Below are 11,836 nucleotides of genomic sequence, written 5' to 3'. Positions count from 1 at the left end.
TGCTAATGAATTAATAATTTAACCTTATTCTCTTATTTATATCATGTATTTGCTATTTGTCTAAACTTAAAATTAAATTACATTTAGTACAAAAATGATATTATAATTTATGATATAAGAAAGATATATATTTAAAAAATTATTTTCTAAATCTAGAATTGCAAAGATATTAAAATATAATTTCTTATTTTCTATCAATCATCTAATTTTTTAATTATTTTTATAGTTTGACTTTTTTTATTACAAATCAAATTACAGCTATATCAACGATCATGGAATAGCAATCGATACATAAAACATTGTTCAATATTCGACATTTCGTGTATAAATACGATTTTTTAATTATATATGTATATTAAACTTGTATTTTTAATTAATAAGCTGTTAAGTTTTGTCTTAATTTAAATAATAATTATAAAAAAAGGCACATTGTTTCATGATAAAAATTATGAGATAAGATTGATTTGTATAATCAGTGATCGCGATTCCATCGCCAAATGGTCGCGTCATCGCAAACGCATAATAACACAGACCCGTCTCGACTTAAGCTAGTTTGTCGAATCGGGGCGGTACAACGCGGATGCTGAAGGGACCAGCAGCGCGCTTGCCCGGGTTCGTCTACATCTAAATCCCAAACATAAGTGCGTCCGACTTGGTTCCCCAGAGCGATAGTGCGTTGCCAGAAGTCCATGGAGAAGCGTATAAACCAAATATCACACTCTTTAAATTCGAAACGATGTAGAACTGTTGCGCTCGTTTCTCCATTACGTAACTGCGAATCCTCGAGTCTACCTGGTTTCCAGCATACAATACAATTTTCACAGGATTTGCTCAGAATAAAGTCACCAAACCATCTAACGCAGTCGACGTAATTCCTATGAACGTCGCGAGTAGTAAAATCTGGAAAATGCTGAAGTATCGAGTCAAAGGGCCTGCCGTTACGACTAGGATTACAATGATAAGACTGTTTTATCGCTTCCTGCATGTCTGATTTATCCAAGGACCACAATTTAAGAGCATGGTCCATTCCACAAGATATAATCCTTTGGCCTCTTATATCAAAGTCAGCACTCAGGACTTCATCCCGATGACCCTCCACGCCACCAAAAATCGCGATACATACATCCGTTTTAATATTCCATAATCTTAGAGCGTGATCTTTCGATGCCGACAATAGAATGTTCGGATCTTTTGGATGAATCTTTAGTTCATTTATTGCATGCCCATGGCCAATATAATGCTTGATGCACGTCATTGTTGAAGGACTGATAATTCGGATGACTCCGCGTGATCCCGCCACTGCTAATAAAGGCTTACCGGAATCGTCATACGTCCACGCGCACGTATAAAAGTTCTCCTCAGAGTCTGGATCAGCGTAACATTGCTGTAACCGTATATTTCCGCTCTGCGGACATTCATAGATACTTACGCGATTGCTGCCCACAGAAGCAAATATCAACGGTTCACCTTCTTTTAAATGATAATTAAATTGTACGCCAAATAAAGGCTGCCCGTGATCTTCTTTAACGCTACAGCAATATTTGTATAGTGGTTTGTCCGTACAGGGTTTATACTTTGCTGTTTTACTCCTCCGCCGACCCTTTCGTTTATAACGGGCGCTGCGAGTGGGTGTATCGCTGCGATGAGTTCCAGCAGTGGAATTGCTTCCAATACTGCACTCCGTTACGTCACTGTCATTCTCGCTATCCTCCTGACTGGAAGTGTATGTCTTACTGCTTGATTTTTTCATCTTGACGATAGTTTTAATAATCTAAGCAACATTAATCAGAATTAATTTAATGTACAGTCTAACAATTAATATTTAACGTGAAAAACCAGTAAATTAAAATATAAATTACCAGTTGATCACTGTGTAACTCTTTATTTTTTTTGTAATCTAATTGTACTGGCAAAAGGTTCAATAACGGGTATACCGCTATTTAATCCTAATATTCCTTCTGTTATGTTTAAAATTCTAGTTCCTAAAGAGACACAGGCTTGTGTGTTCTAAAAATATATATTATTATATTAATATTTCATTTATAATGTAGAAAATTTATAATACAGTATTAAATATAAACTTACAGAAATGTTAGCAGAAAGAAAACGAATGTTATACTTGTGGCAAAGTTTCTTTGACTTATGAATCAATTCCATAACGTTAGATATTCCATTGCAATTTACAAGGCAAGCTGATCCAGAGATTATGTAGTATTCATCTATTATGGCTATATTAGCTTCTACCTAAAAATACAACCATTAGATTAGCAATATATAATTAAAAATAATTAATAAACACAATCAATACTTATTTGTACAAAAGAATTACTTCCAACAAGGAATATGTAGCTCTCAAATCGAAAGCAAAAATGATATAATCCACAGAGATATCTAGGTTTGCTTTTATAACATCAGTAATAGATTCACACTGATGTATACATATGTGCCACTTTTTCTCTTTCGCACTTTGATGCAAGCCCTCTGATATCTTTCGGCATAAATTAGCTGAGCCTACAATCTGAAAAAATGTACCATATAATAAATATATTTACGAGAATTGTGTATTAAGTACCGCTAATATACATAATTATATTGTATGTCAAAAAGTAATATTTTTGTTACATATTTTACTAAAATTATGCGATATATAATACAGAAGTACGAGCAGCAAAGCTCTCCTTTTTCTTTTTATTATTTATCACCACAGACGTACCATAAATGCAATCATACACCCATTTTTCCGAAACGTACCGCTTTTAAAGATTTCGGCCATGACTGTTGACGGTGCTCACCGTTATGCCCGTTCTGCACTCTGGAATGCTCACCCGACGCGGATCGAAATGATCAGGAACAAAGCAATCTAAGGCTGTGATTGGATAAAATAGTTTCTGAACAACCAGTTAAAACGCGATTTGTAATATAAGCCAATGACTGACCCATGACTTGGCTCGCTTTTCGGCGCTCTCACTTTCTGGATCGTAGTTGGAGAGAAAGAAAAAGAGCCAAGCATACTTTACAGCAGAGAGCCCAACTCAAAATCGCGGCTTCCACGCGTACAGATGCAGAGGCTCGTCCGTGTGAAGCCAGCGCTTCGGCTGCCGTCGGACAGTGTATAGTCTTGGTCATTTCCTTTATCCGACGGCAGCCGAAGCGCTGGCTTCACACGGACGAGCCTCTGCATTTGTACGCGTGGAAGCCGCGATTTCGAGCTGGGCTCTTTGCTTCACAGCATACTCCACATATGAAATATATGAATGGCAGTCACATGCATCTGTCACATGTGCATTAGTAACCAATCGGTGATAGAATGTAGAGTGGAGTTATGGTAAGCGGATTGAGATAATTTTTGATAACGTTGCTAGAATTACGTTTATGTCATTAAACATTTTGCCTTGCGCGCTGACACGTTGTTAGTAAGAAATTTCGAGTGTCTAATGATGAATTTTACTTACGATATGTATATTGGTTTTTTTTTTTAATAACGTATAAAAATAATTATTTACCTTATCAGCATGGAGTCACACTTGCCAAGAATTATTTAGACTTCAATGTGATATGACACCAATATAATTGAAACGGGTAAAACGAACTGTATGTATTAGAGATGACGTCTGCGGACAGTTGGAAATTAAATCGCATTTTGGGTTCCGGGGGTTTCGGAGTTGTAGAGCTTTGGGTACACGATCAAAGTGGCAAAAGGATTGGTAATATTATAATAATTATTCTAATTATTATTATTCTATTATTATTCTAATTAAAATACTAAAGAATTTTTCAGGAATTATACAAATTTATAATATGATTTCAGCAATAAAAAGGTGTAAATCAAATTATTCACAACTAAATCCATTGCAACAAAAAAGATGGGCCCATGAAGTTGAGATAATGAAGCGCTTGAAACACCCAAACATTGTGAGAACAGGATGTGTTCCATTTATTCTTCCAAATGTAGAAAATGTGCCAATTCTCTGTATGGAATATTGCAAGAAAGGAGATTTAAGAAAAGTTATTTTTTATTTAAATTAATTAGTATAAATTATTTCTTTAGTAGTTAAAAATAATTACATCAATTTTCTTCTGCTATTTAGATTTTAAACCAACCAGAAAATTGCTGTGGAATTAATGAAAGTGAAGCAACCAAAGTAATGCGTGAAATTTCATCAGCTGTAAAATATTTACATTTACATAAAATAACTCATAGAGATTTGAAACCAGAGAATATTGTTTTACAAGATGAAAAAAATGTGGTAAGATGATATATTCAAAAAAGTGACTTATATTAATGGCTTGTGTTGTATTGATTGTATTAAATTTATATATATATATTATATGCATATATTACAGACTTTGTATAAATTAATAGATCTTGGATATGCCAAAGAACTTGGGGAGGCAAGTACAACTGCATCTTTAGTTGGCACATTAAATTATGTTGCTCCAGAACTTCTTTGGAAAAAAAGATATAACTGCTCTGTAGATTACTGGAGCTTAGGAATATTGTTTTATGAGCTTGTGACTGGGATAAGACCATTTTTACCAACAATGCAACATACTATGGAATGGTAAAAAATAAAAATTAATGAAAAGATATATTTGTTGCAAGAATGATACACAAATGTCAAACTCTAAAATTTATATAATTCTACAGGATGAAACACATTAAAAATAAAAGTTATGATCATATTCATGCTTTTGAATCGGAAGGAGAAGTTATTTTTGGAAAAGATATTCAAAATCCAACACATTTATCAGAGTATAAAACTTATTCTTTTAAATAATATTCATTACATACATTTTTATGTATGTATATTATATATATATTTAATTTAATATATATTCCCCTATTTCAGTTGTCTTCGAAGTAAAATGATCGAATGGTTTAGATTAGTTTTACAGTGGGATTCACATAAAAGAGGTAAAATACTCGACGAGAATGGTACGTCTCGTTTAGAAGTATTTACGATGTTGGAACGTGCCTTATCAAATAAAGTATGTATGTATAAAAGCTAAGCATATTTAACTTTTCTTTACTCTTTTAAAATTTATATTTTTCGTCTACAGATACTTTATGTCTTCTGCTTACCATTTTACAAAATTAATGTATATGAAATTGATAATAATACTACGCTCAGAGATTTTCAATTGTTAATAAAAAGAGATACTAATATTGAAATCAAGCATCAAGTGTTAACTGATTACAATGGTGCAATACTGAGAGAAGATGCATCACTTACCTTACAGACAAATGTATGTGTATTTAAGTACTCGTCTTAACTCGTAAGATATAAGGTAAAATGCTATTCTTACATTTACTTCAATTTTGCTTGCAGGATCATCTCTTTTTTCTCTTCAGAAATGGATGTTGTTCAATAGAAAACATACCTACATTAAGCATTCCTATAATAGTAGAGAAAATGATGACACAGTCAAAAAATGAATTAAATTGCGAAACATTAAAAGAATATTATCGCCATACAATATATTTCGCAAAAAAAGAAATTTATTTTTTACAATTGTACTGTTTTGCGCATAGTATAAATATGTAAGTTTTTTTATATAACATTGCTACAATTATTAAGTATTATCAAAGTTAATCAATCGATAAATACTAATATAACATTTTGTATATTTCAGAGACTTATTACATCAAAAAATTAATATGTTTAATACCAACATGGAAAAGACATTAAAAAATATAAAAATTCTTACGGAAAAAGTGCATACAATTCGTACAAAATATATGAACTCAACGAATAAAGATGAAAATCATAAAAAGATAATTTATTTCGATAAAGTTGATAAATTGATTAATGCAGCAGACCAAATAAAAGCAGAATTTATGTCTATAAAGGAAAATAATAATAGATTGAGAGGCCAAGCTGAAGTTACTGATTATACGGGGAATTTATCGAAACTGTAAGTACATTGTGTTACAAATAATTATTATAAAATATACCATTTTAATATTCTTTCTTATACTCATTTTACACGTAGATACAATAAAATGTGTGACATATATGTAAAAATTAAGAAAGAAAGTTCCCATAAAATAGCAAAGCCATTGGACATGTCAAAATTAGTATTTGCGTTTGTGGCTGAGCGGGAAGCACAACTTCGTGATAAAAATATAATTGATATTACAAGGTACTAAAAATTAATTTATCTTAAATAATTATTCACGTATAATTTCAATATGTATTTTTAATAGGCAGATAGATATGTTGCAACATGAATTGTTAAAATTAGAAAAAGGATTTATTTCTGTTATTGCTATGACTGAATTATATATGAAAGAATATCATGAAATCGCAGAATTGGATATTAATAGTGTTTCTCTGGAATCTAACAACTGTCAATCTTTAAATATCTCTATTACCGAATTAAATAGCGTTATACAGCTAGAAGATAATGTGATACGCGATAATTTGGTCATGCGTTACAAGTAAGTTTTCTTTTTTTATATTGATTAACTTTAACGTGTATTTATTTCATGTTCTGTCATTTTAGACTGGACAATTTAATAACTCAAATGCAAAAAAAAGTTCTTGAAGTTAAACTGGATCCATGATCACCGAAATCAATCGGTGCGTTCAGCGAAACAAGTGAGCGGTTGTTTCGCTGAACGCACGTATTTATATCTATACTATTTTACGTCTAAAATTAACTATTTTAATTTCTATATTTTCCAAAACTCTCGATTCTTGAAGTCTTACATACGTGGAACATAATGCCGTACACCCCATTTAATATTGGCATGTTTGTCAGTTTTAACAAACGTGTAGACAGACTTGTTTAACAAGGGCTCCGATTTTATTGTATATCGATCATGTTGATCTAATTAAAAAAATTAATTAAGTTATAAAGTATGTTCATAACCTAAATTTTTATAAAAGAGACTGACTTAATAATTACCTCATGCATTATAAAATAAAAAAAATGTTAAAAAGTAATTTACTGTAAATTTCAGAAGTTGATGACCTTAAAATTATGCGTACATAAATTATAAAAAAAATTTAGTATTATATATTTATTTAGCAAAGATTCATCGATTGTTTTATTTTAATTAATTTTTTCTTACACAATAACTTACGTCTTTCAAGCGCGACAACCATAATATTTAAGAAAAAGTAGAGTATGAAGTATATTTTAAATATCTGAAATGCAAAATATAATGTTTGACATAGATCGATACTTATATTAAAAATATAATGTACTTACGTGCATTATACGAAATATTACACTCATTCTCATTACATCGAATGTCTATCTAGTTGTCGATGTTCTTTCAGACTGTCTTTGTAAAAGATCGGCAGATACTTTAATTCTATCGTTTCTATAATAAAAAGTGTAACGGTTGAGTGAACTTTCGTAGTATGTGTGCTGCGATGTAGTATGCGTAAATAACTTTTACCACTCTCTCTTTCACTTAATTTAGATTTTACTTTATTACTTTTGTAAGTTATTAAAAGATGCAATTTAATATGAATAAATATTTTTTTATGTTGATATATTTTATTAAAAAACTGTATACAGATCCCAATTGAGGATTGAACAACGATGTTAAAATAAATATTATGTTCTTTATTCATTATTATTACTTTCTCCACACAAATCTTACACACCAGACTATTTTTCTAGATTGTCCACATACATCAACGATTATGCAATTCCATGTATAAAAGTCCATTGTACATTAACTTGAGAAGTAAAAAAAGAGGAAAATACGGACTTTTAGAATATCTATTCCGATCACATACGAGAAACATATTATTCATTGTCGCTAATGTCCTCGTCAGTAGTGAATTCGGAATGTTCATCAGCTGCATCAACGTCTTCCGCAGTTTCTTCATCCGAGATATCCCATTGTGGATGTTCGGTCGGTACTTCTGGTGCTTCCTTTACGTCCAACTATCGTCACATTATAAAAAATAAGTTTTTCTTGGCTGGGCTATTTAACAAAATTTATTTTATATAATAACTTACCTTAATGTCTTGAGCTTGATCAAATCCCAGATACGAATCGCTTCGTAGACACACGGTGAATGTATAAAGGCCTGGCCAGCGCGGTGCTGTAAATCTTAATTGAACTTCTTCAAATTGTGCTAAGGATGTGACATGTATAGGAGTTGTTAACAGCGTTTGACTTTTGCGATCACAGATATAGACCCACCAATATTCTTGTTTAACATCAGGAAAGAGTGGACAGTGTACCTCGTGTGACAAATTACTCCTTCCTTCTAACACTCTCTCCCGTTTAGAAATTCTTTGCTGAAACCTATAAAAAATAATAAAATTTTTAATTGAGCGACATATACAATTAATAATTTCATATGATATAGACAAATAAATTTAAATATTTCTTTTACTTTTCCCATTCGGTATCATCGTCATCGAGAGACGCGTCTTTTTTATCATGACTGTCCTCATCGTCGCTTCGATCGCTTTCAGCTTCACTGTCACTGACATCCGACGATTTCTCTTTGGAAGACTCTTTTTCCGTTTTTTCGTCTTTCTTTCTCGCGTTAGGAGTATTGCTGTGCTGAGTATTGTTAACCACAGCTTGAGACTGTGCCTGAGCATTTTTAGCGGGAGCTACTTTCTTGTTAGTACCCTTTTTATGCGATTTCTTTTGGCCTTTCTTTTGCTTAAGCCATGCCGGCTTTGCAGCTTTCGTCGATTGATTTTGTTCTTCTGAAGCTTCTTCGATTCCTTCACCGCCCGCTTTGTTGTCGTCGATTATTGTTTGCTCGTTAACAGAATCGTCTCCAAAGAGATGTTTCATATCTTTTCGCGTAAGCGAAACTGTTACCGTTACGATAGCACCAGCAGTATAAACAGTAGGGTTCTCATCATCGATTACTAAAATAATACATAAAATAAATTGCAGAGGAATAAGTTACATCGAACATAAAATTGTATAAATACATTAATCTAATTATGATAAATTTTTATCAAATAAATATTTGAAACGAAAGTACAAGAAAATAATATAAAAAATTAATTACCTTCGGATCGTACTTTAAAATCAATATACGGCATATTTCCAAGAACTTTCATAATATCTTCGTACTGACTGTCGGACAGATTTCTAAGTATCAGTCTTCGTTCTTCTCCTTTCAATTGTGCAAATTGTTGAAGACTTTTGATTTGACGCTAAGAAAAATCATATTTTTGTTAAATAATTTATAATATTAGAATAACTGCAAATAATAGAATTTGCTATAATACCTTTTTTGCGTGGAAGTATTTTAAATTGTCCTCCGTTATGTGTGGTAATTGAAGAAGAGAGTTTTTAAACTCCCAAAATCCTTGGACAACCATTGGACATAGTTTCATACAGTTTTCTATAGTTGTTATCGTTGGTATTCGCGGTACTATAAAAAAATTAATTTTATATTAATAAAATATTAATAAAAATTAAGATATGTAGTTACATTTAATAAAATATTTACCTCTTCTAGCATAAGCTAAAAGTATAACTTGATGAACACAAGCAACCATTTCTTGAATCAAGTATGGACATTTTTTTACGATATACTGTCTGTCTTTATCTAACGTCTCAGGATTGAGTAATATACGAGATAAATGCGCATGCAGTAACGCTCTAGCTTTAATTGAATACAAGTGGCATAATGGTACTTCTTTGTTCTTTTCTCCCAAGTTAGGTAGCTGTTTAATAAGCTAAAACATATAGAAATGTACGTATAATAAAATTAATTATTAAAAAAAAATTAAGTTTTAAAATATTAAGTATAATTAAATTAATACCGAAGGAACTTCTTCACTATCAGAATGTCTCTCGACTATTTCTGCATTACGTTTTTTGGAAAATTCAAAAGAAGCCGCCAGTATCATGATCACTCTTTTTAGTGACATAGACGGTGTTTTCACGAAGAAAAAGTAATACATTTCGGTTGTAGTCAGGAGAACCTAAAGATATATATCGATATATATTACTAATAATTTGTTATAAATAAAAATTTACCATACAAATGTCAATTACCTGATCACCAGTGTAGCGAATACTCTTATACCACCACATTCCTACAACCGTTGGCAAAGCAACCATGAATACTAATGCATATAGTCCTAGAACCCATACTGAATTCTCTTTTTCAACAATCCAGGAAGGTAAAGCTATACCAAAACTCATTGCGCCTGGACCATCTGGATTTCCATATTTTTCCCAGTTTTTTCGAGCTTCATCATCCGTTAAAGCTTGATAAGCTATTTTTATTTATAGAAAAAAAAACTCTGTTAGTTTATATCAAGATTTAAGGAATTAATGTTAATAATTTAATCCTAAAATAATATTAAAAATTAATTTTAAAAAACATCTAATTTAATCGTAATTTATTTATTAACATTTGCATATCCAAAATCTATGCAGATATTTTATTTGTTACATCTTACCTTTAGTCAATTTCATGAAAGCCTTCTCATTTCCTGTTTCTTTATCAGGATGGAGAATTAAAGAAAGCTTTCTATAAGCTTTTTTAACCTCACCTTGAGAAGAACCCTGTAAGTAAAATAATGACATGAATTAGCACAATTAATGATACAATTAATTATATAAAAATATAATTATATACTTACAGGTGGAACACCTAATATTTCATATGGATCAAAATTGGCCATTTCATAATCAAATTGAGAAACCTTATAGGCTAAAAGTATCAAGATAGCCCATCCCAGAATAATGAGAAATTTTCTACAATAGATTAATTGCATATTAAAAAGATTACTAAATTTTAATTTTGTAATAATGTTTGCAATTGTATAAATACAATTATTATTTTTGTATCTATAATAAAAAGTTATACAGCATTAATTAATAAAAACTCACGTAAAGAAAGAACAAATCTTGGTTTCCTTCCAAGGTTTGTTTGCTTGAAGAATAACTTTTTTCTTCTTACACCCATCACATTGACATTCTTTAGCTAACTGATCAGGATCTGAAAAAATTTAAATTAATATTATTCACATAATTAATTTATTTGAAGGTTCCACCAACAAAATATAAAAAGCAAGTATACATTTTAAATATGATACTTGTAGTTAAATGTCATTTTATTGAGCACAAGCAATTGTATCAATCATACAGCACATATATCTCTTACAATTTGACAGAAAATGTAGAGGACACATGCATACATTGCCTTGAACTTTTATCATTTAAAGAAGTCCAAGTTATAATACATTATATATTTATTATACATATTACTTCAAAGTACTTAATTTCCTAAGTGTACAAGAATTAATACAATTAAACCAACAGGCCAGGCAATTTATTCGAGCAATTTGTATTCGTAAATGGGAAGGGCCTGAATTAAGAAAGAACACATGGAAGGGACCAAGAAGAGGCACAACGTAAATTGAGATAGTAAACGGTGCTCTTGTCGTACGTGTACGTCATGTCGCCCGTGCGTAAGCGCGCGTTAACATGTAAATTACTTCGTCCGGAAAATGGAGTTTGCCCCGACCGTTCTCTCCTTCTCTCTCTTTCTAACCTTGCTTCGGGCAACGTGGCCAGAGGTAGTAAGTCCCGGGTACCAGCAGTAACGCCAAGAACGAAAGCAGAAAGTAGAAGAACGTTCCTCCGCTCTCGTCATACTGGAACTTCTGCCCGCTCATCGCTCATTAAGTACTGCGCCGGGTGTTTTAAGTAGACCGTCTAAGTACATTCGCTCGTAACATCATCCGAGCGGCTGCGGCGGACTTGCTCGCGGACGTGCCGTGCGACATGCAAGATCAACAGTTAGCGGGACTACTCTGTCAAGACAAGACTGCCAACTCAGCACCACACGCGTATCAGCCGGGTACGCGGCACTACGCG

The 11,836-nt window shown here is 31.9% G+C and overlaps 3 protein-coding genes across 7 annotated transcripts; 1 reads left to right on the top strand and 2 right to left on the bottom strand.

Annotated features, from left to right (window-relative positions):
- Positions 1-24: 24 nt before the first annotated feature.
- Positions 25-2,820, bottom strand: LOC139104414 (polycomb protein eed). 2 transcript variants are annotated; one of them, XM_070659879.1, is made up of 5 exons: positions 2,714-2,820; positions 2,330-2,518; positions 2,086-2,244; positions 1,860-2,007; positions 1,630-1,771 (listed from the first exon to the last, which is right to left on the bottom strand). In XM_070659879.1, exons 1-4 carry the CDS (start codon positions 2,771-2,773, stop codon positions 1,882-1,884), a joined length of 534 nt encoding a protein of 177 aa, XP_070515980.1. In that variant the 5' UTR covers positions 2,774-2,820; the 3' UTR covers positions 1,630-1,771; positions 1,860-1,881. The 2 variants fall into 2 exon arrangements, with proteins under 2 accessions (XP_070515979.1, XP_070515980.1); XM_070659878.1 differs by lacking the exons at positions 2,086-2,244; positions 2,330-2,518; positions 2,714-2,820 and having other exon boundaries at positions 25-1,771; positions 1,860-1,999.
- Positions 2,821-3,177: 357 nt separating this feature from the next.
- On the top strand, positions 3,178-7,584 carry Ikkbeta (I-kappaB kinase beta). Of its 4 annotated transcripts, none has more exons than XM_070659034.1 (13): positions 3,178-3,325; positions 3,512-3,704; positions 3,809-4,005; positions 4,089-4,247; positions 4,345-4,562; positions 4,649-4,753; positions 4,851-4,989; positions 5,062-5,247; positions 5,331-5,542; positions 5,635-5,916; positions 5,995-6,144; positions 6,209-6,442; positions 6,508-7,584. In XM_070659034.1, exons 2-13 carry the CDS (start codon positions 3,605-3,607, stop codon positions 6,566-6,568), a joined length of 2,043 nt encoding a protein of 680 aa, XP_070515135.1. In that variant the 5' UTR covers positions 3,178-3,325; positions 3,512-3,604; the 3' UTR covers positions 6,569-7,584. The 4 variants fall into 4 exon arrangements, with proteins under 4 accessions (XP_070515135.1, XP_070515138.1, XP_070515136.1 ...); XM_070659037.1 differs by having other exon boundaries at positions 3,215-3,325; positions 3,603-3,704; XM_070659035.1 differs by having other exon boundaries at positions 3,318-3,409.
- Sec63 (translocation protein Sec63) lies at positions 7,561-11,784 on the bottom strand. Its single transcript, XM_070659033.1, has 12 exons — positions 11,511-11,784; positions 10,847-10,955; positions 10,597-10,711; positions 10,414-10,519; positions 10,004-10,227; positions 9,769-9,930; positions 9,453-9,681; positions 9,229-9,374; positions 9,006-9,153; positions 8,367-8,859; positions 7,984-8,275; positions 7,561-7,908 (listed from the first exon to the last, which is right to left on the bottom strand). Exons 1-12 carry the CDS (start codon positions 11,632-11,634, stop codon positions 7,768-7,770), a joined length of 2,289 nt encoding a protein of 762 aa, XP_070515134.1. The 5' UTR covers positions 11,635-11,784; the 3' UTR covers positions 7,561-7,767.
- Between the last annotated feature and the right edge of the window lie 52 nt (positions 11,785-11,836).

This window comes from Cardiocondyla obscurior, linkage group LG07 (assembly GCF_019399895.1).
Source record: "Cardiocondyla obscurior isolate alpha-2009 linkage group LG07, Cobs3.1, whole genome shotgun sequence".
Lineage (NCBI taxonomy): Eukaryota > Metazoa > Arthropoda > Insecta > Hymenoptera > Formicidae > Cardiocondyla > Cardiocondyla obscurior.
Note: the sequence above shows the minus strand (reverse complement) of the source record. Positions and strands in the feature narration are given on the sequence as shown.

Bases quoted from the DNA above. Each gene is read 5' to 3' on its own strand.
- LOC139104414 (XM_070659878.1), bottom strand. From the start codon at position 1,750: ATGAAAAAATCAAGCAGTAAGACATACACTTCCAGTCAGGAGGATAGC.
- Ikkbeta (XM_070659034.1), top strand. From the start codon at position 3,605: ATGACGTCTGCGGACAGTTGGAAATTAAATCGCATTTTGGGTTCCGGG. The intron at 4,563-4,648 runs GTAAAAAATAAA...ATAATTCTACAG, and splicing joins ATGCAACATACTATGGAATG to GATGAAACACATTAAAAATA. The intron at 4,990-5,061 runs GTATGTATGTAT...TTTCGTCTACAG, and splicing joins AACGTGCCTTATCAAATAAA to ATACTTTATGTCTTCTGCTT.
- Sec63 (XM_070659033.1), bottom strand. From the start codon at position 11,634: ATGAGCGGGCAGAAGTTCCAGTATGACGAGAGCGGAGGAACGTTCTTC. The intron at 10,520-10,596 runs GTAAGTATATAA...TTTTACTTACAG, and splicing joins AAATATTAGGTGTTCCACCT to GGTTCTTCTCAAGGTGAGGT. The intron at 7,909-7,983 runs GTAAGTTATTAT...ATGTGACGATAG, and splicing joins ATCAAGCTCAAGACATTAAG to TTGGACGTAAAGGAAGCACC.